Source organism: Labrus bergylta, chromosome 13, assembly GCF_963930695.1.
Source record: "Labrus bergylta chromosome 13, fLabBer1.1, whole genome shotgun sequence".
Taxonomy (NCBI): Eukaryota; Metazoa; Chordata; class Actinopteri; order Labriformes; family Labridae; genus Labrus; species Labrus bergylta.
This window is the reverse complement of record NC_089207.1, coordinates 18148673-18172423: the sequence shown is the minus strand read 5'-3', so window position 1 is coordinate 18172423 and position 23751 is coordinate 18148673. Positions and strand designations below refer to the sequence as shown.

The 23751-nt window shown below is 40.4% G+C and overlaps 2 protein-coding genes across 2 annotated transcripts; both read left to right on the top strand.

Annotated features, from left to right (window-relative positions):
• Positions 1-25: 25 nt before the first annotated feature.
• Positions 26-4386, top strand: LOC109983456 (CCR4-NOT transcription complex subunit 9). The gene is made up of 8 exons (XM_020633166.3): positions 26-393; positions 1356-1541; positions 1655-1770; positions 1981-2090; positions 2198-2307; positions 2579-2677; positions 2798-2889; positions 3292-4386. Exons 1-8 carry the CDS (start codon positions 376-378, stop codon positions 3458-3460), a joined length of 900 nt encoding a protein of 299 aa, XP_020488822.1. The 5' UTR covers positions 26-375; the 3' UTR covers positions 3461-4386.
• A 3418-nt stretch (positions 4387-7804) lies between these two features.
• Positions 7805-23686, top strand: plcd4b (phospholipase C, delta 4b). The gene is made up of 16 exons (XM_020633176.3): positions 7805-8096; positions 12122-12170; positions 12340-12498; positions 12934-13162; positions 13366-13495; positions 13688-13919; positions 15078-15279; positions 15390-15534; positions 16879-17031; positions 18753-18914; positions 19996-20152; positions 20242-20358; positions 21072-21247; positions 21429-21561; positions 22126-22275; positions 22405-23686. The coding sequence occupies exons 2-16, from the start codon at positions 12152-12154 to the stop codon at positions 22494-22496; spliced, it is 2256 nt and encodes a 751-aa protein (XP_020488832.2). The 5' UTR covers positions 7805-8096; positions 12122-12151; the 3' UTR covers positions 22497-23686.
• Positions 23687-23751: the final 65 nt, after the last annotated feature.

The following is a 23751-nucleotide window of genomic DNA, read 5'->3' as shown; positions in this document are numbered from 1 at the left end:
GTTTAATTATTTGTGTTTAGGTCGCCTCCATTGCTTAACCTAAACTCGCTACTATGAGTTAAAATATGGTTGGTAGCGTTTAGTTTTTGTGGGTGTATGGTTAAGAAAACTAGAATAAAACCAGGACACGGACATTTAGTCAACATTTTTTATCTAATCTAATAATGTTCTTGTTGTTGTAATGTTGGTTTTCGCGCGTACTGGGTTCCATTTGACGAGTCCTTTAGCTAGCTGTTAGCTTCAGCTAGCTGTCCTCACGGCTTGTTAGTTACGTTAACTTTGTTTTTAAAGCTGCCACATTAGTTCGTCCCTGCACCAAACTTCAGATTACAAACTAGTCATTGATATCACAGTCAGAAAAAAGAGCCTCAGAGGATGCTGGCCACTGGAGCGGTAAGTATCTAAGATTAGCCTCTTAAGCGTCTGATCATTTCCCTTTTGTGGAGCTAAGATACCTTCAACAAATATTATTTATTATGTTACAACTCTTAACCTTTACGCAATTAATTAACTGCAGCATTACATTACATTCACATAATTTAGGTTGATGTTTTCCAAATATTTTCACACATTCATACTGACATTTTTTGGTATACTTAGGGGTGTTTTTGGTATACTTGGGTCTTTTTGGTATACTTAGGGGTCTTTTTGGGATACTTAGGGGTCTTTTTGGTATACTTGGGTCTTTTTGGTATACTTAGGGGTGTTTTTGGTATACTTAGGGGTGTTTTTGGTATACTTAGGGGTCTTTTTGGGATACTTAGGGGTGTTTTTGGTATACTTAGGGGTGTTTTTGGTATACTTGGGTCTTTTTGGTATACTTAGGGGTGTTTTTGGTATACTTAGGGGTCTTTTTGGGATACTTAGGGGTGTTTTTGGTATACTTAGGGGTGTTTTTGGTATACTTGGGTCTTTTTGGTATACTTAGGGGTGTTTTTGGTATACTTAGGGGTGTTTTTGGTATACTTAGGGGTCTTTTGGGGATACTTGGGGGTCTTTTTGGTATACTTAGGTCTTTTTGGTATACTTGGGTGTCTTTTTGGTATACTTAGGGGTGTTTTTGGTATACTTGGGTGTCTTTTTGGTATACTTGGGTGTCTTTTTGGTATACTTAGGGGTCTTTTTGGTATACTTGGACTTCTCCACCCAAGCTTAAAATAACATGTATGGCTTTAGATGTTTGCCTGCATACTATATCTCCTATTTCATACCATCATATTGGTGTTCATTTTAGGTTTAACTAAAGCTAGGCAATATGGACCAAATATCATATCTCAATATCTTTTTAGCTGAAGGGCGATATCCATAAGATGATGATCAGTACATATTTAGCAGATGTGTCCCTCTTACTACAGGCTGTAACTAACGTCACAGCCCTGGCACAGGTGGACCGAGAGAAGATCTACCAATGGATCAATGAGTTGTCCAGCCCTGAGACCAGAGAAAATGCATTGCTGGAGCTCAGTAAGAAACGGGAGTCTGTGCCGGACCTTGCACCAATGCTCTGGCATTCCTGTGGCACCATTGCTGCCCTGCTGCAGGTATGACACAAACCAAATCCCAGATATCACTGTCTTTTCTTGTTATTATTTTTTTTTTTACAGTTGTATGGCCTCTATGATATACTTAACAGATTTCTTCCCTTCTCTTGTAGGAAATAGTGAATATTTATCCTTCTATAAACCCACCCACACTTACGGCTCACCAGTCTAACAGAGTGTGCAATGCCCTGGCACTTCTGCAGTGTGTTGCTTCACACCCTGAGACACGGTAAATTAAAGATCATTATTGGGAGATTTGCTTTGTTAATAAGATTTGTTTAAAGAATTTAAATGTGATGTGGTGCTTGTGATGTAAAAACATTTTTCTAATCTGCATTTTCAGTTAAATATGTGTGGCTATAAAGGTGAGCAGATATTTACTGTGTTCCAGTCTGGTCCCATTAATAAAATACTCTTACTCCTTTTTGCTCCTAATCAGGTCAGCTTTTCTCGCTGCTCACATCCCTCTTTTCCTTTACCCTTTTCTACACACTGTGAGCAAAACACGGCCATTCGAATACCTGCGACTCACCAGCCTCGGAGTCATAGGTAAACTTTACTTCTGCCTTGGAGCATTATTTCTCGAATTGATCAACAGAGAAAGAAAACAGCGTTTTCATCATTCTCATTAAGCAAACTCTCTGTGTTTACTGCAGGTGCTTTGGTAAAAACAGATGAACAAGAAGTGATTAACTTTCTGCTCACCACTGAAATCATCCCACTGTGTCTCCGCATCATGGAATCAGGGAGCGAGCTCTCCAAAACGGTACTAAACTGTCCAGGCTGCTGTTTTTCTAACTCCAATTTACATCTAGGCTAACATGACTGTTGTTGTATACTAATAGTTCCAATCTGTGTCCCAGTACAACATCTTCTCCTTTAGTCCCTCCTGTCTTTGTCCCTACTTGCTGCTTTTTATAAATGTTTAAAATCATTTTTATTTAAAGTTAAAGATAAACAAATGATGATGATATAAAGTGGCTGACGTGGTTGGTTTAGGTAACAGATCGTCTTACTTGACCTCATTTGTTTTGCAGGTTGCTACTTTCATTCTACAGAAGATCCTGCTGGATGACACAGGGCTGGCTTATATATGTCAGACTTATGAACGTTTCTCCCACGTGGCCATGATCCTTGTAAGTGTCTCTTGAGGGGCAAAAAAACCCATCAAAATTATAATCAATTAAACCTCCTGGCATCTTTGCACAATACAGACTATCTTACGTCATTTGATTGTTTTGTCTTTTTCTTTGCAGGGCAAGATGGTGCTCCAGCTGTCAAAGGAACCATCAGCTCGTCTGTTGAAGCATGTTGTTCGCTGCTACCTTCGCCTCTCAGATAATCTCAGGTAGAGCAGTGTTTCACATGTCTCTTAATGTTAAATAGGCTCCAAATTCTCTGGCGAAAAACTGTGCAGAGAATATGACTGAAGTAGCATGATCAGTACTTGCCACTAGGAGGAGCCACATTGCTGGAGATATTACTGTAACAATTATATAATTAAATATATACAGTGTTCTGTGGGATTCAGCAGGAAAACCTCCGATAAAAACAGGCTGCTGTACCTGAGGAATAATTCCTCTTTTGATAAAATTGTATTAGTGTCGGTCACTTGGAAATATTGCTGGATAAGAACAGACTTCTTGAAAAGTTTTATACCTTCAATCTTACATTAGAAGCTACCTGTTTTATAGCAAGATGATTTTAAGAAAAAAGGTTTGTGACACATTGTATGTCCTTCTCTCCTCAGGGCCAGAGAAGCCCTGCGTCAGTGTCTGCCAGACCAGCTGAAAGACAGCACCTTCGCCCAGGTGCTGAAGGACGACACCACCACAAAGCGCTGGCTGGCACAATTAGTCAAGAACCTGCAGGAGGGCCAAGTCACTGATGCAAGAGGCATCCCGCTGGCTCCACAGTGAGGAGGGGGGATAAAGAGAATGTGTTCACAACTGACATAGAAAGACTCTTTATCACTGTCCAGGTTCTGTATTCTGCCAAACTGGTGCTATGACTGCCTGCAAAGTAAAGGACATAATAGTGGAAAATGTTTTTTCTGCTGTTGGAGAGATTAACAACAGGTTTTACATCAGGTCAATATCGAAAATGAGGATGGCTTCTTTTTTTGGAGCCCTAATCATAGATCATAGGTTTCCAGGAATGCTTTATTGGCTGATACATCTGGTCTTTAAAGACCCGAGACGAAAGACTTCATTATCAAACACAGACTGTCGTTTTTTGATAAACACTTTGCTTAAAAGTACGAGCAAATAAGAAACAGAAGAACAAAACATAGAAAAAATAAAACTACAGAAAGAAATGCAATTAACCTCGATATTAGAGAATTAAACGGCCAAATGTACAAAAAGCGCAGCATGTAAAACAGTTAATGCTGCTCTAATTGCACTGCAATTTCCATCTTGACATTAGTGGACTGGTAAATATTAGATTTCAGTGATTATCTAGTATTGGTTGTTAATATCAGCACTTAAGTAATATTTGTCGGCTCATTTCTTTTCACATTTATCACTGTACCTTTCTGTAACATTCCACTTTAAATTAGGAGCTTTTGTTTTATTTTGCTTCTTGCATTTCAAATAAGACTCTTGGATCTTCTTTAAGACTTGGTTGTGTCCTCTTTTTTTCCCCTGAAGCCTCTTTGGACTGATATCTGACTTAATGCAGCACTTCAGTACTGCAGTGGATGTGTTTCTGTAAACGTTAATGTTTTACTGGCTTTGCATTTTGTGGCCCAGTAATACAGACAATGATTTTGGTCCAGTGTGAAATCTCAGAAGTTGCTCTTGTCTAAGATATTTCATAAATAAACTGTTTTCCAACAAATCAATGATAATATTTTCTCTGTAATGTGCTGTCTTAACCTGGCTCAAGGGCCATGACAAATATGAAAAAGGAAACTAGTTAACTTGCAAATAATAATGATTTATTGTACTAATGACATGAGAACTGCAAACATGGAGTGTGTCTGTCAGTAAGTAGTGTGAATGTGGATGTGTGGCATAAATGAAGTGTGGGGTGTTGTGAAGCAAAATGTAACAAAGTCTGAAATGTGCAAACAGTGTTCGATGTGAGTCCGTGTGGCATGAGAGAGAGAGAGAGAGAGAGCTCCAGCCTGGGGTCTGGCTTTTATGCCCTGAGAGCAACAGGCCCAGGTGTGCTAGATTGGACCAACCAAATCCTCCAGGAACAGGGAGACGGAACCAATTAGTAACAGCCTGTTTAAGCAAAGGCAGTGACCGTCACAGTGCTTTAAAGAACTGCTTTCAGTCTCGTAATTATTCAAGGAAAGAGTAGTACCTTGATTTCCATTTTAAGGAATATATTTTCAGTGTTAGGCGGCAATGTTAACAGCATATCTCGGTTTGCAAAAGCTACAGAGTACAGACTACTTTGTTTAAAAAAAGATTGATCATAATAAAAAAGTACATGTCATATTCAAGCTGTAAAAAATATCAAATATCCCATACCAGTGAAGATGACACTGAGTAATGTTTTAATTCAAAAAGTAGACTGTTGTGAATAGGACTTACTTACAAAACAGAATACTATAAGTTCAATGAATGTCTGCTTTGGTGTCAATGTCCATCAGTCAGATGCCTGCATTTCATAAACTATAGGGGGCAAGGAGGATAAGCCATTTAACTTTACAAAAAGATCTAAAGACTACAAATGAATGAACATATAAATGTCTTGTAAAGCCAGTAACAGATATATTCATTAATCCTAGCTTACCTTTTGTTTGGGTAAACCCATATCTATATCTCATAACCGCTTTTTCAAATTGAGTGTTTATCATCAGCATGTTGTGTAAAGTCATATTTCCACTATGTAGGTAAATTATGTTTCACATTAAGACCAATGAAGTCTTTCATTGACCTTTACTTCCTGTTGCTGTTTTTATGAGAGGAGACCCAAGGAAAGCATGCAAACTCAGCACATACAGACCCCACCCTGCATGTGGATTTGAGCCACTGGACTTGTTAAATGGAAACAAAAATGGAAGAAAAAAAACAGGTGAAGAATTAGTTTTCACTTTGTCAATTATATTTCACAATAGGCTGGCACTGGAAAATAAAAAAGACGCACACATCCCTCGGTGGGTGCTGAATCCAAAAACACAAATAAGTAAAGAAAAGCAAACAAGACCCCCATACCAAGAAGCTCCCGTTTGATTAATGTATTGACAAGAATGATTTTAGAAGAGTCAAAGAAGCAGCATCAAAAGTAAGAAGCTGTTGCTGATCTAGTGACTGCACTGATTTTTTAAATTAAAAGTCTAACTGGAGTCTTGTGCAGTAGTTCAGATAAACAGTATGTTGATGTTGTGTCTTTGTCACTGGGATTTTATGGAAATAAAGAAAAACATGTAGTTTTCACAAATAAATAATACAATAAAGTAATTAGGAAATATTTCAGTTAAATGTTATTTTTTATTTTTTAGCTACCTTTACATATCAGTCACATTAGAAAGTATCCCACCTGTTCCCACTATAGCACTCCATTTAACATCTCCACTGACTTCACTGATGGTTATTCTTTTTCCTTTTACTGGTACATTAGCAGATTGTTGCATCCATCAGGCACCTTTGCTCAGGCATCCATTTGTCGGGGAATTTGATCCCGCTGGGAGATGTTTATCCTAAGAGTGCAATGTGAGTTTTTTTCTGTGTTTACATTTCATGAGCTCCAGCAGCTAAAGTCATTACAGGCTCGATCCAGTGAAGCTTTTAGATGAAGGAGTGCATTAGCTTGAATGGTTTTGAATTGGGAAAGTAATATTTTTCCATTTTTACAATCTGTGATCTATACAGCAAAACGTCGGCTCTGAAGAATATGGAAAAAGTATGTCATGAGGAAAAAATATCTGCCAACAGAAAAACAATTTTTTTAAGTCACATATTATGCCATGGTTTCTAAACACTAACATGTGTCTCTAGTCTGTCCACAAACGCCCCAATTATGAGAAAAGTCCATCCTCTCTGTCTTTTGCTTGCTCCACTTTTCAGAAAATGTGTGCTCAAACAGGCCGTTTGGAGATTTTCCAGGGCAGTAACCTTAACTTCCTTCCACAGCTAGGTGTTTGTTCTGCCCTCTGAGTCTGCCTTCTCACCATAAACAATAGGGCATGGAGCGAGAAAGCCTGAGACACTCAAGCCCTTCCAGAGAGGGGGCGTGGTCAGACACAGCTCATTTACATTTAAAGCTACAGACACAGAAACAGCCTGTTCTGAGCAGGGCTGAAATAGAGGGGTTGATCAAATACAGGATCAGAGTGGATTTAGAACAAGAAACTTCACGGACATGTTTTGGGGAACTTAGGGACTTACTTAAACTAGTTGAAAGGAAGGATAATATGTGACCATTAATGACCAAAAATGTTGACATCAAGCTAAAATATTCAGTGTCAAACAGACATTTTAAAGCTTGCACATCTGGCCTAAAAACAAAGTTTATTCGTCTAGTTTAGAAAATGGTAATGTCAGCATTTTAAAATAAGTCTTTATGTGAAGGAAATATATCTAATCACAGATACCATTATACTCTATTAGAGATATACTAAGAAGAAATCTCTTGTCAGGCAAGAAAAGCACAATTCTTTTGATTTCTGAGACTTAATATTGTCTTGATGTTTATGTTTCGTTTGCATGTTAAAAGAGGGTCAACCAAAACATTACTTTTTTACTTTTTTTTTTTTACAGTTTTGAATGCTGGAGGCAGTGGAGAAATGTTTGAAATTGAGACTGGGCACTGTAAAAACAGCATCTAATCAGTATAAGTGCTCTGCAGTATGCTGAACACAGCCAAGTTTTACAGTAAAACAATTTATTAGTCTATACTGTTGCAATCTTTAACAATCATCAGATTTCAGGAAAGGGCTCCATTGTTGACTTGATTACTCCTGCAGAGGTTGATTTTCTTATGTAATGCACAGTATGTACCGTTCATTGTTTTATGATTTGGCTTCTTTCCCAAATTGTGTTCCCTGTTATCAATGCTGATACAGAAACGAGAGAGTCACTGAGCAGAGCATCCACAATCGCCCCGAGGATGAAGGAGAGAGACGGACAGAGCGAAGCGGGGCAGGCCGAAGGGGGGTGAGTGACCCTCAGCAGATGCAGCGAAAGGGTTTGTGAAGAGGACTGAGGGAGTGGCAGGAAAGGAAGGAAGGCTGGTGGGGAGGGAGTATACGGGAGGAGGAAGGGGCTGAGGAGGGGTGTGAGTGGAGCGTACCAGTGTGCGGCAGCAGCAGCTTGGGAATCAGGTTTCTCCGACCGAGCAGTAAGAGCTGAGAGAGAGAAGGGAGGGGAGAGGAGGCAGAGCCAGATTTCTTTTCAGACACTCCCATTCTTTTAATGTCTGAGCTCAGCTAACGGTCCCTGGACTCTCCTTGGGTCTGGATCTCTCCAGAGTGACACACCACATACCTCCCTGGACCTCATTTCAAGCCAACCATCCAGGGTCCTACCCCTCTGAATCTGAAGCCCTCCACCTCTGGAGGTCTGACCTATAACATCCTTAGTGCGGCCTTTACTTTAGGTAAGTGTATCTTTTTTCACCTTCTAGGGGGAAAAATTAAGTTTGAGTCTTGCATAGAGGATTTGCTGATGTGATGCTTGAATGGCTCATATTTCAGACTCTGGTTCTAATTTACTCTGCATATATCTCCCTCCCTGCAGTGGTTTGGAGTTATATGTGGATTTCATTTGATGGGGTTGGCCTGCTCACTAGTTTGCTACATTCTTCACGTAATTGTATACAGGAAATCAAAGTCAGGAGTAAAAAATCAAGACATTGCACTCACGCATTCAGACTTTTCTGACACGGATAAAACCAGTTAAAAAACTATAAAACAGAAACAGACAAGATAAAAGTCTGCAAACCTTTGATCCTCATGACTGAGCTGTGTATTCCCCATTAGTCATGTCTTTGTTGGTGTCTGTGCATGTGGTCAGTGAACTCCCTGAAAAAGTGTGACTCATCTCCCCATGAGCAGAGCTCCAATCCAAAACACTTAAGCATGGCTCTAAAAATAAAAACAACATTATGTGACCTAATTGCAGCCTAAAAGCCTGGATGTGGAGTAAAAGGAGATGGGTGTGTTTGACTTGCAGCAGTAAAACGTGACAAACTTGGATGGAAAATAGAGTAGCATACAATAAGTTTTTGACGTTGGTCAGAACATACAAGTGCTGATTGGTTTATGGAGGACATTGCTCTATGCACAGTGGAAAAAAACAAGCCTCGCTTTCATTTGAATTTTATTAAGTAGGAGTGGGATATTAAATTGTGAAGCAACTGTGAAAGCATTCCTTGCGTCTTGTCAGTCGTACTGTGTTGAGAGCTGTCAGATTTCTCATAGACTTTCAAGGAGGGCAGGCTGGCATGAGGGGTTGGGAAACATAGAACCTATCTTGTTGTTTTAAGGAGACAATGAGAGGAAGGGATAGCTGTCAGGAGGAGATACAGATATACAGATGTTAGAAAACATTCCTCTTTGGTGTGGTTGAATCATGTTTATCAGTGTGATAACAGAGCTAGCAGGAGTTTTTCAAAAATAAGCAGAACATCTGCAGCTAAGTTGGCCTTTGTTAATACTGAGGCATTTTTATGGTTTTAAAGTCAGGATATGCAGTTCAGAGCCAATGAGGTTTAGTCATATTCAGCTGGTATCTCTTCAAGCTCTGTTCTTTGAGGTCTCTGGGGAAAAAAACCTGCCATTTGTACAAAGCCCTTGTTCTGTAAGTTAACAACAAATAAAACGGCTTTGACAGAGCCCAACACCTTTTGTTTCAGTCGATCAGCATCAGGTAGCAATCATATTCTACATCTGCTTCCTACTCTTTTGTTTTAACATCCTAGCCAACAAGGAACAGAGCTATTGTTGACCATAATTTAGAAAAGTAATTTAAAGACCCTTAACTGTACTGCATGTAAATAAGCTGCACGTTTATTTGCTAATGCATACGGCAAGGTTATTTTCTATGAGGTAAAGGGGTTCAATTATTACACATTTAAATACCACAGACATTATGAATGCAGAATGTTTGTTGCTAAGTATTTTATGAAGTAAGTAGTCATTCTCTGATTAATCTTAGAACATCAAATGAGGCAGTTTTTTTTTTATCTTACAACAATTTGAGTTGAGAAAAAACAACAACAAGTTGAGATATTATTGTGATTTTGATGTTGGAAGGTTACATGGCGATAAATCGAATTCTAAAAACATCAGTGTTCACATGGACATCTGATTTCTCTTTGTCCAGGCTGATGAGAGTACAGACAGTAGAGAGTGTGTGATGCTTCTCAGTCAGCAAACACTGTGCAGGAGTTGCCCTGCACAAGCTTCTTTGTCTGCTGGACGATGATGAATCAATAAGTGAGTAAAAGACGGATGCTGGGCATAAAATGCTGACTCATCTTGAAAAAAATAACAAGACTGAGTCTGTGGGAATGTCTCAGAGTTGCAATCTGTGCACATTTCATCATTGTCCTTTTCTTTTTCAACCGTGATGTTCCTGAAAAGGAACTGTGTTTTTGGGGATGTTCTACATCACAGCAGGGAAGTGAACCTATAGTTTCCCTCTTTCACAACGCCCTGCATGCTTACATACAAAAGCTGCAGTACAAACATTTGTGTCTGACAATATGGAGCTGATGCTTTTTTTAAAGTTTTCCATTTTGGAGCATTTTTTGCCTTTATTAGATAGAACAGCTGAAGAGAGACAGGACATGATGGGAGGATACAGTTGCAAGAAAAAGTATGTGAACCCTTTGGTATTTCCTAGTTTTCTGCATAAATTGGCCATAAAATGTGTTCTGATCTTCATCTAAGTCTCAACAATAGACAAACACAGTCTGCTTAAACTAATACCACAAAACAATTATATGTTTTCCTGTTTTTCTTGAACACAACATGTAAACATTCACAGTGCAGGGTGGGAAAAGTATGTGAACCCTTGGATTTAATAACTGGTTGACCCTCCTTTGGCAGCAATAACCTCAACCAAACGTTTCCTGTAGTTGCCGATCAGACCTGCACAACGGTCAGGAGGAATTGTGGACCATTCCTCTTTACAAAACTTTTTCAGTTCAGCAATATTCTTGGGATGTCTGGTGTGAATCGCTCTCTTGAGGTCATGCCACAGCATCTCTATCGGGTTGAGGTCAGGACTCTGACTGGGCCACTCCAGACCAGGCCACTTTCTTCTGTTGTTGATTTACTTCTGTGCTTTTGGTCGTTGTCCTGTTGCATCACCCATCTTCTGTTGAGCTTCAGTTGGTGAACAGATGGCCTTAGGTTTTCCTGCAAAATGTCTTGATAAACTTGGGAATTCATTTTTCCGTCGATGATAGCAATCTGTCCAGGCCCTGATGCAGCAAAGCAGCCTCAAACCATGATGCCCCCTCCACCATACTTCACAGTTGGGATGAGGTTTTGATGTGCTGTGCCTTTCTTTCTCCACACATAGTGTTGTGTGTTCCTTCCAAACAACTCAACTTTGGTTTCATCTGTCCACAGGATGTTTTGCCGGTAGAAGCTGTGGAACATCCAGGTGCTCTTTTGCAAACTTCAAACATGCAGCAATGTTTTTTTAGACAGCAGTAGCTTTCTCCATGGTGTCCTCCCATGAACTCCATTCTTGTTTAGTGTTTTACGTATCGTAGATTCGTCAACAGAGATGTTAGCATGTGCCAGAGATTTGTGTAAGTCTTTAGCTGACACTCTAGGATTCTTCTTCACCTCATTGAGCATTCTGCGCTGTGCTCTTGCAGTCATCTTTACAGGACGGACTTCTAGGGAGAGTAGCAACAGTGCTGAACTTTCTCCATTTATAGACTATTTGTCTTGATGTCTTTGGACTGATGAACATCAAGGCTTTTAGAGATTCTTTTGTAACCCTTTCCAGCTTTATGCAAGTCAACAATTCTTAATCGTCGGTCTTCTGAGAGCTCTTTTGTGCGAGGCATGGTTCACATCAGGCAATGCTTCTTGAGAGTAGCAAACTCAAAACTGAAGTGTGTTTTTCATAGGGCAGGGCAGCTTTAACCAACACCTCCAATCTCGTCTCATTGATTGGACTCCAGGTTGGCTGACTCCTGACTCCAATTAGCTCTTGGAGAAGTCATTAGCCTAGAGGTTCACATACTTTTCCCACCCTGCCCTGTGAATGTTTACATGTTGTGTTCAACAAAAACATGAAAACATATAATTGTTTGTGTGGTATTAGTTTAAGCAGACTGTGTTTGTCTATTGTTGAGACTTAGATGAAGATCAGAACACATTTTATGGCCAACTTATGCAGAAAACAAAGAAATTCCAAAGGGTTCACATACTTTTTCTTGCAACTGTAGTTGGGGTTGACTTGAAGCAAAGAGCCGTGGTCAGATTTGAACCCACAGCTGCTGCAATGGGGACCGCAGCCACCCTCTGTACATGTTGCCCGCGTCATAACTGCTAGGCTATCTGGCGCCCCATAGCTTTTTCAAAATGTATGTTGTTTGGAGAAGAAAAAGAGAAAAGCATTTGGAACATCTGGCTGACATCTGCCTCTTATTTGCAGCACATCCATTGGCATGATTCAAGAATAGAGATGGATACTGAAGGCCCACGTGAGTAAATATTCACTCCTCAGACTGAAGATTAAGAAACTGTGGTTATTAAGTAGCGGCCCTTTGTAATTCAAACATCCTCACTGTTAAATAAGCTCTCTGGTCTGAAATGTTTGTTGGTGCAGCAGGTATGACATGATCATGAACTCTTCATTTGAACACTGTGCAGGTGTCCAAGATGACCCAGATATCAAGGTGATGATGGCGGGGTCGACTCTGAGAAAGGTGAAGTCCAGGTCGTGGAAGAAGCAGCGACATTTCCGCCTCCTGGAGGACGGTCTGACGATCTGGTACAAGTCCAGATGGGCGGGGATGGGACACACCACCTGTGAGTAGTGTGTCAGCACATGGTTTCATACATAATTATCATTTCTTTAAAGGACCAGTTTCACAGTTTTTGGGATATCTGTGTATTTAGTTTCATGATGAGAGTTAGGGGAGGATTAATTCAACTCTCAGGTCTGTTAGCAAAAAGGAAGCTGAAGGTAGAAGGTAGTTAGCCTAGCTTAGCATAATTATTGGAAACAGAGGGAACCAGCCAGCCTTACTCTTCCTAAAAGGAACAAAATATCTCCACAGAGACATTTTATAATGATTAATCAATACGTCATATCTAATTACTTTAATTACCCCTGTCACTTAAGTCTTGCTTTGGTGTAGCTCAGTATTAAAAAGGGTTTTATAGGTCCTCATAAAAAAGTGTTTGGTGGACGGCCTGCTCTATAACAAATCTAAGAGTAAAATAAGTGTCATCATGTTTCAGTCTCTATAACCGAGCTGGAGGCCGTGCGAGAGGGACACCAGTCAGAGGTCCTGCTGAGCATCGCTGAAGAGTATGCCGCTGACCTCTGCTTCACCTTGGTGTTTCATGGTCGCCAAGGCAACCTGGACCTGGTGGCTGACTCTCCAGGGGAGGCCCGGGCCTGGATCCAAGGAGTCCGCAAACTGATTCACAAGGCTGAAACGATGGATGAGAAGGAGAGGCTGGACCAGTATCTTTTTTACTGTGGTGGGCTATTGGCCTTGGCAAGGATCTCTGAGTGGTGTTTTTGGTTAAATACCTTATTTTCTTAAGGAGTTCCTTAAGTCAACCCTAAACACTTTCTTGATGTCTGTGGTAGAAAATGTAATTGATCAGTTTGATTTCTGAGTCCAAAACCCTTCTGAGCTGGTGTTTTCCTCAGCATCTTCTCAGGTGGGTCTGGGACTGGTTTCATAAAGCCGACAAGAACAAAGACGGGAAGATGAATTTCAAAGAGGTGCGGAAATTACTGAAGATGATGAACGTGGAAATGAATGAGGAACATGCTCTGCACCTCTTCACGGTGAGCTTTTAAACCTTTCTCGATATATATCTTCTACTTGGCATGAAAAATATGAGCAGAGATGTGAAGGAAAAAGCTATTCAGCTGAAACATCTTCATTTTAAAGAGGGTGAGGTTGTGCAGTTTTTTTTTTAAATAGTCTATAAACAGTTCAACAGACACAAAGCTAAATCTCTCCCTTTATTTCCACAGATGGCTGATAAGTCGGAGAGCGGCGCACTGGAGATCGAGCAGTTTGTCCACTTCTACAAGATGCTGACTCAGAGGGATGAAGTGTGGAAGGTGTTTCAGGATTACTCTGGAGATGGAGAGAAGTTGATGCTGGACGAGCTTGAGATCTTCCTGAGGCTGGAGCAGCAGGAGGGAGACAAAAGTTGCCGGCACGCCCAGGAACTGATTGATCGCTACGAACCATCTGAATCAGGTAAAACAGGGCTGTGACTGACAGAGGAGCGTTTAAAGTGTCACCTCAGTGACACAGGGCTTCTGAGGACGGTCTGGATCTCAGAGGAGTTTTTTCAATTCTTCTCTCTCATATGAAATATTTGTAGAATAAATCATTCAGTTTGATATGCGTCAGTATTCCTGCAGTAAATTTGATTTAGAGTGTAGAAGGTTTTAAAGGCAGCGTATAATGGGAGGTTTGAAGACTCTCTAGCTCTGGCCGAAGATTTTTCCACATCAACAGTTTTTGAATATTTTTGACTTTATTACTGAGTTAGGCCTGGACGCAGTTGCAATTCAGGGAGAGAGAAGAGAGAGAGAGAGAGAGAGAGAGAGAGAGAGAGAGAGAGAGAGAGAGAGAGAGAGAGAGAAAGAGAAAGAGAAAGAGAGAGGAATGACATGCAGCAAAGGAGCCACAGGTTGGATTTGAAACCAGGCTCTCCACTTTAAGGACTGTAGCCGCTGTACATGGGGCACGCAAACTAACCACTTTTCCACTGGCACACAAATGCTTTGATTTTAACATTTTGTTAACGGTACGTTGTTTTGCAGGAAGTATTTAAGCTTTTGATATACGTCTGATTAAACATTGACAGGATGGGACTTCGTTTTGTATGAGTATTTATTTTTATTTCATATTTAAGCTTTTAATGTATAATTCTTTTTTTGGGGGGGAGGGGGGCTTTTTGTCCCTTTATTGTACAGACAGGAAAGTGTATATAGTCTGATATCAGTGAGAGAGTGGAGGGGGGAATGACGTGCAGGAAAGGTGCCACACAGGTCGGATTTGATTTTTCAGTTCAGAGTTCAGACAAAAATGGTGGACTGAACAACCAACCAATCAAACGACAGTCTGTCTCACCATCCCAGAATCCACCTCTGGCAAAGCCTCAGAATCTTTACATCTTTCTAACTCAACACCTGAACAAATATGAGGAATTATGTGGATGTGTGAATTTCTTTTCTACTTCTAATTATTACACTCAGCTTACCCAACAACAATGTGTACTAGCCTATGTGACTCCCACAACCTTCTCATGTGTGAATACTCTAAAGCCTGTTATTTACTTTCATTGATTTTGTCATTTTTGGACTGTCTTGTTCTGTCAACACCGTCTGAATTATTCCATCTGTGCAGCCAAGAAGCAAGGCGCCATGTCTTTTGATGGCTTCCAGATGTACCTGTGCTCACAGGAGGGCTCCATATTTAACCCTGAGCTTCGGGATCTTCATCAGGACATGAGCCAGCCGCTCAGCCACTACTTCATCTCCTCCTCACACAACACCTACCTCCTGGAGGACCAGCTCCGGGGACAGAGCAGCCTGGAGGCGTACATTAAGTGAGTGCTGCTGCACACACCTGAGCACAACATAGTGTATCCTCACTCCCTGCTTTACCTGAGAGAAGAGAAAGGTGATAACTTACCTCTTAATGTATTTTTGTCTAAAGGGCCCTGAAGAGAGGCTGCCGGTGTGTGGAGGTGGACTGCTGGGATGGCAGTGACGGAGATCCCATCGTGTATCACGGTCACACTTTGACGTCCAAGATTCTTTTTAGAGACGTCATTTCAACGCTTAAAGAGTACGCTTTCAAGGTGAGCAGCCCAATCACAGAGCAAAAAGTAAATGAAAGCAGGGAAAAACAGATTTTGACACTAACCTCCAGATAGGCTAAATGACAGCGCCAGGCTGGTAACAAAAATCTGCCCTGGAAATGTTGTTGTTACATTTTTTAATGCACCTAACAAATGTGATAAAGTAAAACAATTGGCATCGTCATCATAGTTTTTTTCCTCGCTTACCTTTTTGGTGGGTCTTTACAAAACATTTCTTGGGTATTTATATTAACTTGGGCTCTTTCTGTCTTAATTACAATTTATTATTTCTCATTAATCCTGTTTAAATTAATGGATTCACTCAAACAGGAAGGGGAGGAAACAACTGCAGGTAGCACTTTATCAGACTTAAAGAAAAGGTAGCCTTTAAAAGAAGGGTTTTAGACCCTGTGCCAACATCGAGGGGAGCATTTTGTGACCTTTGCAATGTGTTATGTTATTATCACTTCTGTCAGATGTAATTATGTCCTGACGAAGACTCTGTAGAGTGAAAACGAGTAGACACATCCCTGTTAATAAAGGACTTTTATGCTGCATCAGAGTGCCTAGGACTTTCAGTTTGGACTGCCTTAGTTTCTTCACAATGAACTTTGTTTTTAATTAAGACAGTCATTTATTTATAAGCTACAGGACAATCTTTTTCCACACATTTTTTAATTCCCCTCAGTGCTGGCAGTGGCACTGCAGCCTACCAAGTGCACCAGCATCTGGCCTTTATCAGAACAGTCAAATTGCCAATCTGAGTCTTCCTATAGTATCCATGCTCGGCGCTCAGTCAGGCTTTAGGAGTAGTTTTCATTTGGGAAGAGAAATATTCCCTGTGTGTGAACATTTATTTAGAGAGAAAGATGTTGCTGTTGCTATCATTCAGTGCTGTGAATAACATGTGTCTCTGTCTTTGGTTACACACATGTCTGACACTGATATCTAAACATAACTGAAGAAAATGTGTTTTTGAAACAAATCAAACCAACCCTTGTAAATTCCACTCACAGGACTCTGTGTGTGAAGCAGATGGAGCCGTTGGTAAACTTCCCTGCCTCTGAAATGAAATGTACCCGTGCTGACTCAACTTTATGGAGAACAACCAGGAACTTCTCATGTGTCTCCACGTCTCTATTTTAACCCACTCAAACTTTCCTACTGGACTTTACTAAGATGTGACGAAGATACTGTTTTTGAAGAGTGTGGAAACTTTTAGAAACTCTGTACGATGCAACTGAAATACAGCGTACTAACTTTCACCACTGAGTTTTCTGGACACTTTTACATCCACCTGTTTATTTTTTTTTTTAAAGATTGTGTCTCTGTCTGGGATGATAGGTGTCACAGTTCCCTGTCATCCTGTCCCTGGAGAATCACTGCAGTGTGGAGCAGCAGACAGTCATGGCCAAACACCTCACACAGATCTTGGGTGACACCCTGCTGACCACCCTGCTGGATGGGCAGGTCCCTCAACAGCTCCCCTCTCCACAGGTTAGAATCTGTTTGTTTTACTAATCAAACATGCACTTCATGGAGTGACCCACAGGTCAACTAAACATCCACTTTAAGATTTAAAATGCTCGTTAAATTCGATATAAAAGACACAAAATGATTAACTCTTTAAAATACATTTTATTCACATGTGTATGTAATGTGTATATACAAAATGTTTCTCTTTATAATTGGAATAATTTGTAATTGAGACATTGTCTTGAGAACAAAGCAGTAACGTCACTCCTCCTGCAACTTTCTGTTTGACTCTGCGGAGAGTTTATCACTTATGAATGAAGACACGGCTTGAATAGATAATACAAAACAGATGCAGAAGGAGAAGTAGAAAATATGTTTGTGTGTGTGTGTGCGCGTGCGTGTGTGCGTGTGTGTGTGTGTGTTTTGTTTCTGTGTGTGATAGAGTGTGTAGTCTGTGTGTATACATCTGTGTGTGTGTGTCACAGAGTCAACTAACATTACAACAATAAGGCTAAATCAGATTTGATGTGTTAAGTTAATAAACACACTGGACTTGAGAGTTTCCTGTTTACTAATCATGCACATACCTGCACGAGTATACAGTTCCTACATTGCACATGTTTGATATTGCTTATAATATTGTTCAGTGTACTCTATTTAAGTTCCACTGCACTAGGAGTACTGCTGTTTTATAGCGTCTTACTTCTTTTTTTGTTCTTCTACGTTAAATGTTTTTACATCAAAACACAAAGTCCAGTTTCGTGTACTGTAATCATACTAGGCAATAAAACCTGATTGTGATTCTGCAGACAATACACAAGAATCCAGGCACTAGTGTTGTAGTACGTTAAATCGGTCTTGGTCTCATGACAAAAGGACTATTAGACTATTAAAACTATTAGAAAGATTGGGAGTTTAAATAATAATAAGCTGGTGTCCACATTAAAAAGAAACTGCAGCCAGTGAGTTTGGCATTACTCTGGTATTTATTGTTGCATTTTTGCGACGCAATTTATTGACATTACTTCTGTTATTTATAGACATTTAATTGCTGTTTGTTAACTATATCATGAGTCTTAAATTATGGCTTTGTTGGCCTATTTCCCAGAATACATTTCTTTTAGAAACTATAGACATTTAGTTGATTTACGTGAAGCATTTCTTGCTTTTTTTTCTTACTTTAACCCTTTAATACATACCAGACTGTGGCAAACAGTCCTCTTTGTGGCCCTAAAACTCAAAATAAATATTGGGACTGATGTCTTTTAGACCGTACTGAGTCTTACTTGGAGGTGATTTAGTTATCATTAACAATTTAGAGACATTTTCAGGTTTAATAGTACATATGTTAGCCTCGTTAGCATCTTCCACTCAGCCTAAAAGCAACAGTCTAAGTTGCAAAGTTTTTTTTTCCATTAGAGCACTCAGGATAATCAATGCTAGGTTGAACTAATGGCAGATAAATGCTATGAGGTATTCCAAATAGGAGCTTGCCTATTAAATAGTGGTAGATTGCTGCTTTCAGTTAGGAGGCAGTAGAGTGCAGGAAGATGTTTTTATTCTTAATGAGCATTCAAAAGCTGTCCATTTATCACAAGGCTGCCTTCCAACACACATTTTGCGCTTCATCAAACATTTATTGGCTTCTTTATGTAGAAACTAACTCAGAGATAGTGCAGACAAAGAGCAGTCTTATCTCTTACAGTAGGTCAACAAATCTCTTTCTTTGGTGTTTATTACAGGAGCTGAAGGGGAAAATATTGCTGAAAGCCAAGAAGATCGGCGGTCCAGGAGGCTCTCTGGATGACACCCTGACAGACGAAGTTAGCGATGATGAAGAGACGGCCAACAGTGATGCAGAGACTCTTTCTTCAGATGAACCACCTGTGAACCACAATGCAAAGGTGAACTTATAGATATTTCCCATGATGTCTCGTAATTACATCCAAAAAGAATTTATTTTGACCATGCTTCTTGAAGTGAGCAGGTTTTGCTTTCAGTGGAAGACATTGTAAAATCACAAAAGGAGAGCTCGACAGCAGAGAGAGGCAGGAAACTGGACTGATACTGAAGAGACACTGAGGCGAGACTGGAGTAAAAGAAGAGAGATAGAAGAAAACAGGACAGGAAACAGGGACAATTAGAAGAAAGCAGATATGAGACAAAGAAGACAGATAGTGAAGCAAGAAAGAAAACAGCAACCAATGTGCCTCTCTGTAGCTTTAACTTTTTTTGAAATGAACTGCTCAGTGCGGCAACAGCATGTCTCTGCTGAGGGAACATTTATAGCTGCAACAATTTAATTAGAGTGCATGAGGCAGAGAGAAGGAATTCTAATCATCCTACCCACAAGCTCTGATGGAGCAATATTACACTCTGAAGATTTTCATTTTGAACTGGTGACACTGTCAAAACCGTCTTAAGATTTGGAAAATATGGGGCGATGGATAGCTTGAATGGTAAATTGAAAGTGGACTTAAAGGTCACACCTACACATTCACACACTGATGGTACAGAGGCTGTTGTGTAAAGTGTCCATCAGTATTAACTAATCAAATTCATACACATGAATACGCCACCAATGAAGCAGTGGGAGCAACTTAGGGTTAAGTGTCTCGCCCGAGAACACATCGGACATTTTGCTGCAGGAGCTAGGGTTCAAAACCCTGACCTTTCTGATGAGAGACGACCGACTCTACCACTGAGCCACAGCCGCCTGTAGTGTTTATGTGACAAGCGGGGTATATTCCTCATCCCAGCGGCCGTGGGTTCAAATCCTGCCTCGGCCCTTTGCTTCATGTCATCCCCCAATCTCTCCTCCCAACACTAATTTGCTGTTATTTTACCTCAGTAGCAAACTTATGACTGTTTTTAAATCTACAGAGGAGACATGACCACTCCTCATTTTAATTTTATTTACGTTCAAAGGTGTGGGGAAAATGATTTGATGGCTAACTCTTTAAATGTCATGCCTGCCTTTTACAGAAGTCAAAGTCCAAATTGTCCAGGGAGCTGTCAGACTTGGTGGTTTACTGTAAGAGTGTGCACTTCCATGGCTTTGAACATTCCCGTTTACACGCCAAATGCTACGAGATGTCCTCATTCTCTGAATCCAAGGCCAAGAAGCTCGCCAAGGAAGCAGGTGAGAGGACTTAATGAGTCATAAAGATTTCTTTGGGTTTTTTGTGTGAGACATGCATCGCCTTTATTCTCTTCAAACCTCCCCTCCAGGAACACATTTTGTTCAGCACAACACGAGGCAGCTGAGCAGAATCTACCCCAGTGGCCTCAGGACGGACTCCTCCAACTACAATCCTCAGGATATGTGGAACGTTGGCTGTCAGATAGGTGAGGGGAACGTCGCCCCCTGCTGGTTAAATCAAACTTTCTGTTTGAATGCAGGAGTGTTGTATTTTCCACAGACACAGTAGATGCAGAAAGCAGGGAGGCTAAGGGGTGGCAAAACATCGCAAATGATGTACTAGTGTAGTGAACTCAGCAGTTTATCTGTATGTATGCTGTTTTTTCTTTGATATATAAGCTCATGTTAGAGATGGAAAGTAATGCAACAACTCAAGAAACATGTTTCTCAATGCAGTACAGATTGCCATATATTTAGATATAGTAACACACTAACACAAGCACAGATTCAAATGTAAAGTAGAACTTTCATATCAATACAAAGTCAAAATAAAACCAGAAACAATGTCTATATACTGTAGCTTACTGTACTCGACTTTTCTACTCAAATGCCAAATCTAGTGAGATGCAATATCAAGAATTTTTCTTTGTGCTAGCCCACCTCCTCCTGCAGAGACAGTGATGTTAGAGTTCAGGGTCAGACACAGAATATCTCCCTGCAGCTGGAGGAGAGTGACGGCACAGATGTTTCCTGTCATAAAGCATCAGACGGATGCTGTCTGTTCAGGATTAAAGACTCTTCTGCTGGACTCACTTGAACTCTGACAGCTCGATAGATAGATGAACTCCGAGTCTGGGAAATCACGTGATGCAGCTGGCAGTTAATTGCATTACCTCCCTTCTTTTCTTGTTTCCCAAAGTGGCTCTGAACTTTCAGAAGGCCGGTCTGGAGATGGATCTGAATGATGGACTGTTCCGGCAGAATGGCTGCTGCGGCTTTGTCCTCAAACCTCTCTTCATGAGAGACGCAAACACTCTGTTCAGTCCAGAGAAACCAGAGGAGCGGCAAGGCAAACCACTGCGCTTATCCATACAGGTTCAAAATCACATGAATGTTTCTCATGTTTTCAATCTTAATCTATTTCTGTTAAGATGTGGAAGAGCATAAATAAGAGTCAACAAATTAATTTGCAATGTCAGACAACCATTGCATTGCAATATGTAAGTGCAATATAGTTTCTGTGTCTAATGTGCAAATACGTTTATATGCGTCTCAGGTGATCAGTGCGCAGCAGCTGCCAAAGGTGAACCAGAAGGAGGGCTCTATAGTAGACCCTCTGGTCAGAGTGGAGATCTATGGAGTCCCACAGGACCAGGCCAGAGAGGAGACCAGTCACATTAACAACAACGGTGAGAGTTTCTCTTCTACTGATTCTTTTATTTCATTTCATTTTGATGATTTGAGTGCCAGTTATGAGAGACAAATGCTTTATAAGTTTAAAAAAATGACACAAAACAAAAAAGGAACTACACCTCATTCATCTGCAAACAAAGAAAACTATATAAAATTAATCAATAAATAAAGCTAGGAATATAGAGACAGACAATCAGCCACACTCACATTCACACCTATGGGGCAAATTTTTTTAGAGCCACCAGTTAACCCGAGCATGTCTTTGGACTGTGCGGGGAAGCTGGAGTACTCGGAGAGAACCCACACATTCACCGTGAGATGCACACTCCACACGGATAGTCCCTGTCTGGAGGGGATTCGAACCAGGAACCTCCTCAATGTGAAGCAACAGCGCTAACCACTGCACCAACTTGCAGACCAAGTTAAAACATATAAAACATTTTTCATATAATGAATGGCAAATATTTACTTTAGTTATTAGTTTCCTGTTTGCGTGCTCTGCAGGTTGTATTGATGAGGTCTGATACCCTCTTCTGTTCTTTACTGCCCCCTACCTGCAGGCTTTAACCCAGTGTGGAACGAAACTCTAAATTTTGTCATCCGCTCTCCTGAGCTGGCCCTGGTCCGCTTCGAGGTGGAGGACCATGACAAGGCATCCAGGAACGACTTCATTGGACAGTTCACTCTACCGTTTACATGCATCCAAGCAGGTGAGCTCCTGAAATATTAAACAAGGAAAACACAAAGCAGTTCATTGAAACCTCCAAAGTTACTCCTCAGCAATATGTCTAATAAATCACATGTTGTGGGAAATGCTTTGATTGTCTTTCCTTCACCAGGATATCGCCACATAAATCTGCTCTCCAGAGACGGAACAGCTATACCTCCCGCCTCTGTCTTCATCAACATCAGCATCTCAGAGCTCACGTGAAGAGGAAGAAAAATCTGACGCTTTAGCCTAGATGGGTTTCTGAAGAGAAGTCATAATGGCTGAATTTGATCCCTCACCAAATTTACCAAGAAGTAAGAAAGAAACCTGGGGGCCGTATTCACAAAGCTTCCTATGAAAAGAAAGTGAAGAAATGTTCTTCAAACACTGAATAATGAACATTATTGTTGGATCATAGTTGGGCCGAACAGACAGAAATGATTCATGCAGACATATAAATCCATCGATGACTTTATTCAGTGCAAAGTGAGACATGCATGTTGCTGATGTAACGATCATCATGTGAAGAGGCTGCTGCTCAAGTGTTTCAAAAATATTTTGTAGGCTAAAGCACGGCTAACAATTTAATCAGCAGAGATGTTCATTTCATAATGTTGCCTGGTTTGTAGATTCTATGATTGGGCCCAATCAATTTAACTGTCTTCCATGGCCATTATCCCCCAAGAGAGCACTTTTTCTAATAATCTTTTGGATCAAACAATGAAAGCTACTGAAAGGTTTTGTCATACCTAGCAACAAGGCCGACAACACCTCCTAAACGTTTCTGTCGCTGTTCCTAAGTCACTCCTAAACTAGGAGTCCTTGCTATTCAAGCTAAGTCAGAAGCTCGCTGAGAGGAATCTCATCATAATATTTATGAATACGGGACCTGAAGGACACAGGGACGATCAATAGAGTCCACTTCTAAATATGTAGAATCCGTGTTGAATAATAACTGCCCCTATTTATTTCTCTTCTAATGTAATATGTTTGCAATTCTTAATTCTGTCAAATTGCAATGAAATGAAGGAACATGAGAGAGGGGTTGCTGCATGCCTTGAATGCCAAAATAAACCTTACTACCTTTTAAATGACCTGTAGGCTATATCCTGAAATAACATTAAGTAACTTTGAGTGTATGGTTCACCGTTTTACTTATAGAGTGTAAAACAATCGCCAAATACCAGTATTATTATAAACATACTGATCTGAATTCCCATCTCCAACAGTAGGTGGCAGCACTGTCTACGGTGTAGCGTGGTCATTGAGTTATAAAATACTCCCAGTTTTGCATCACGTTGTTTAATCTACAATGAAGTGCCTGCTGTACAAATGACAAACAGTTGTGTTGTGTATTATGTAAATCTGTGTAAACATAGGCCTGTAAATTAATACAATACTTTTTGCTCTTGCTTGGTCGTTCTTGTTTTTTTATCAGCTGAGAAATATTCCCAAACGTAGAGGACCCATTGTTCCC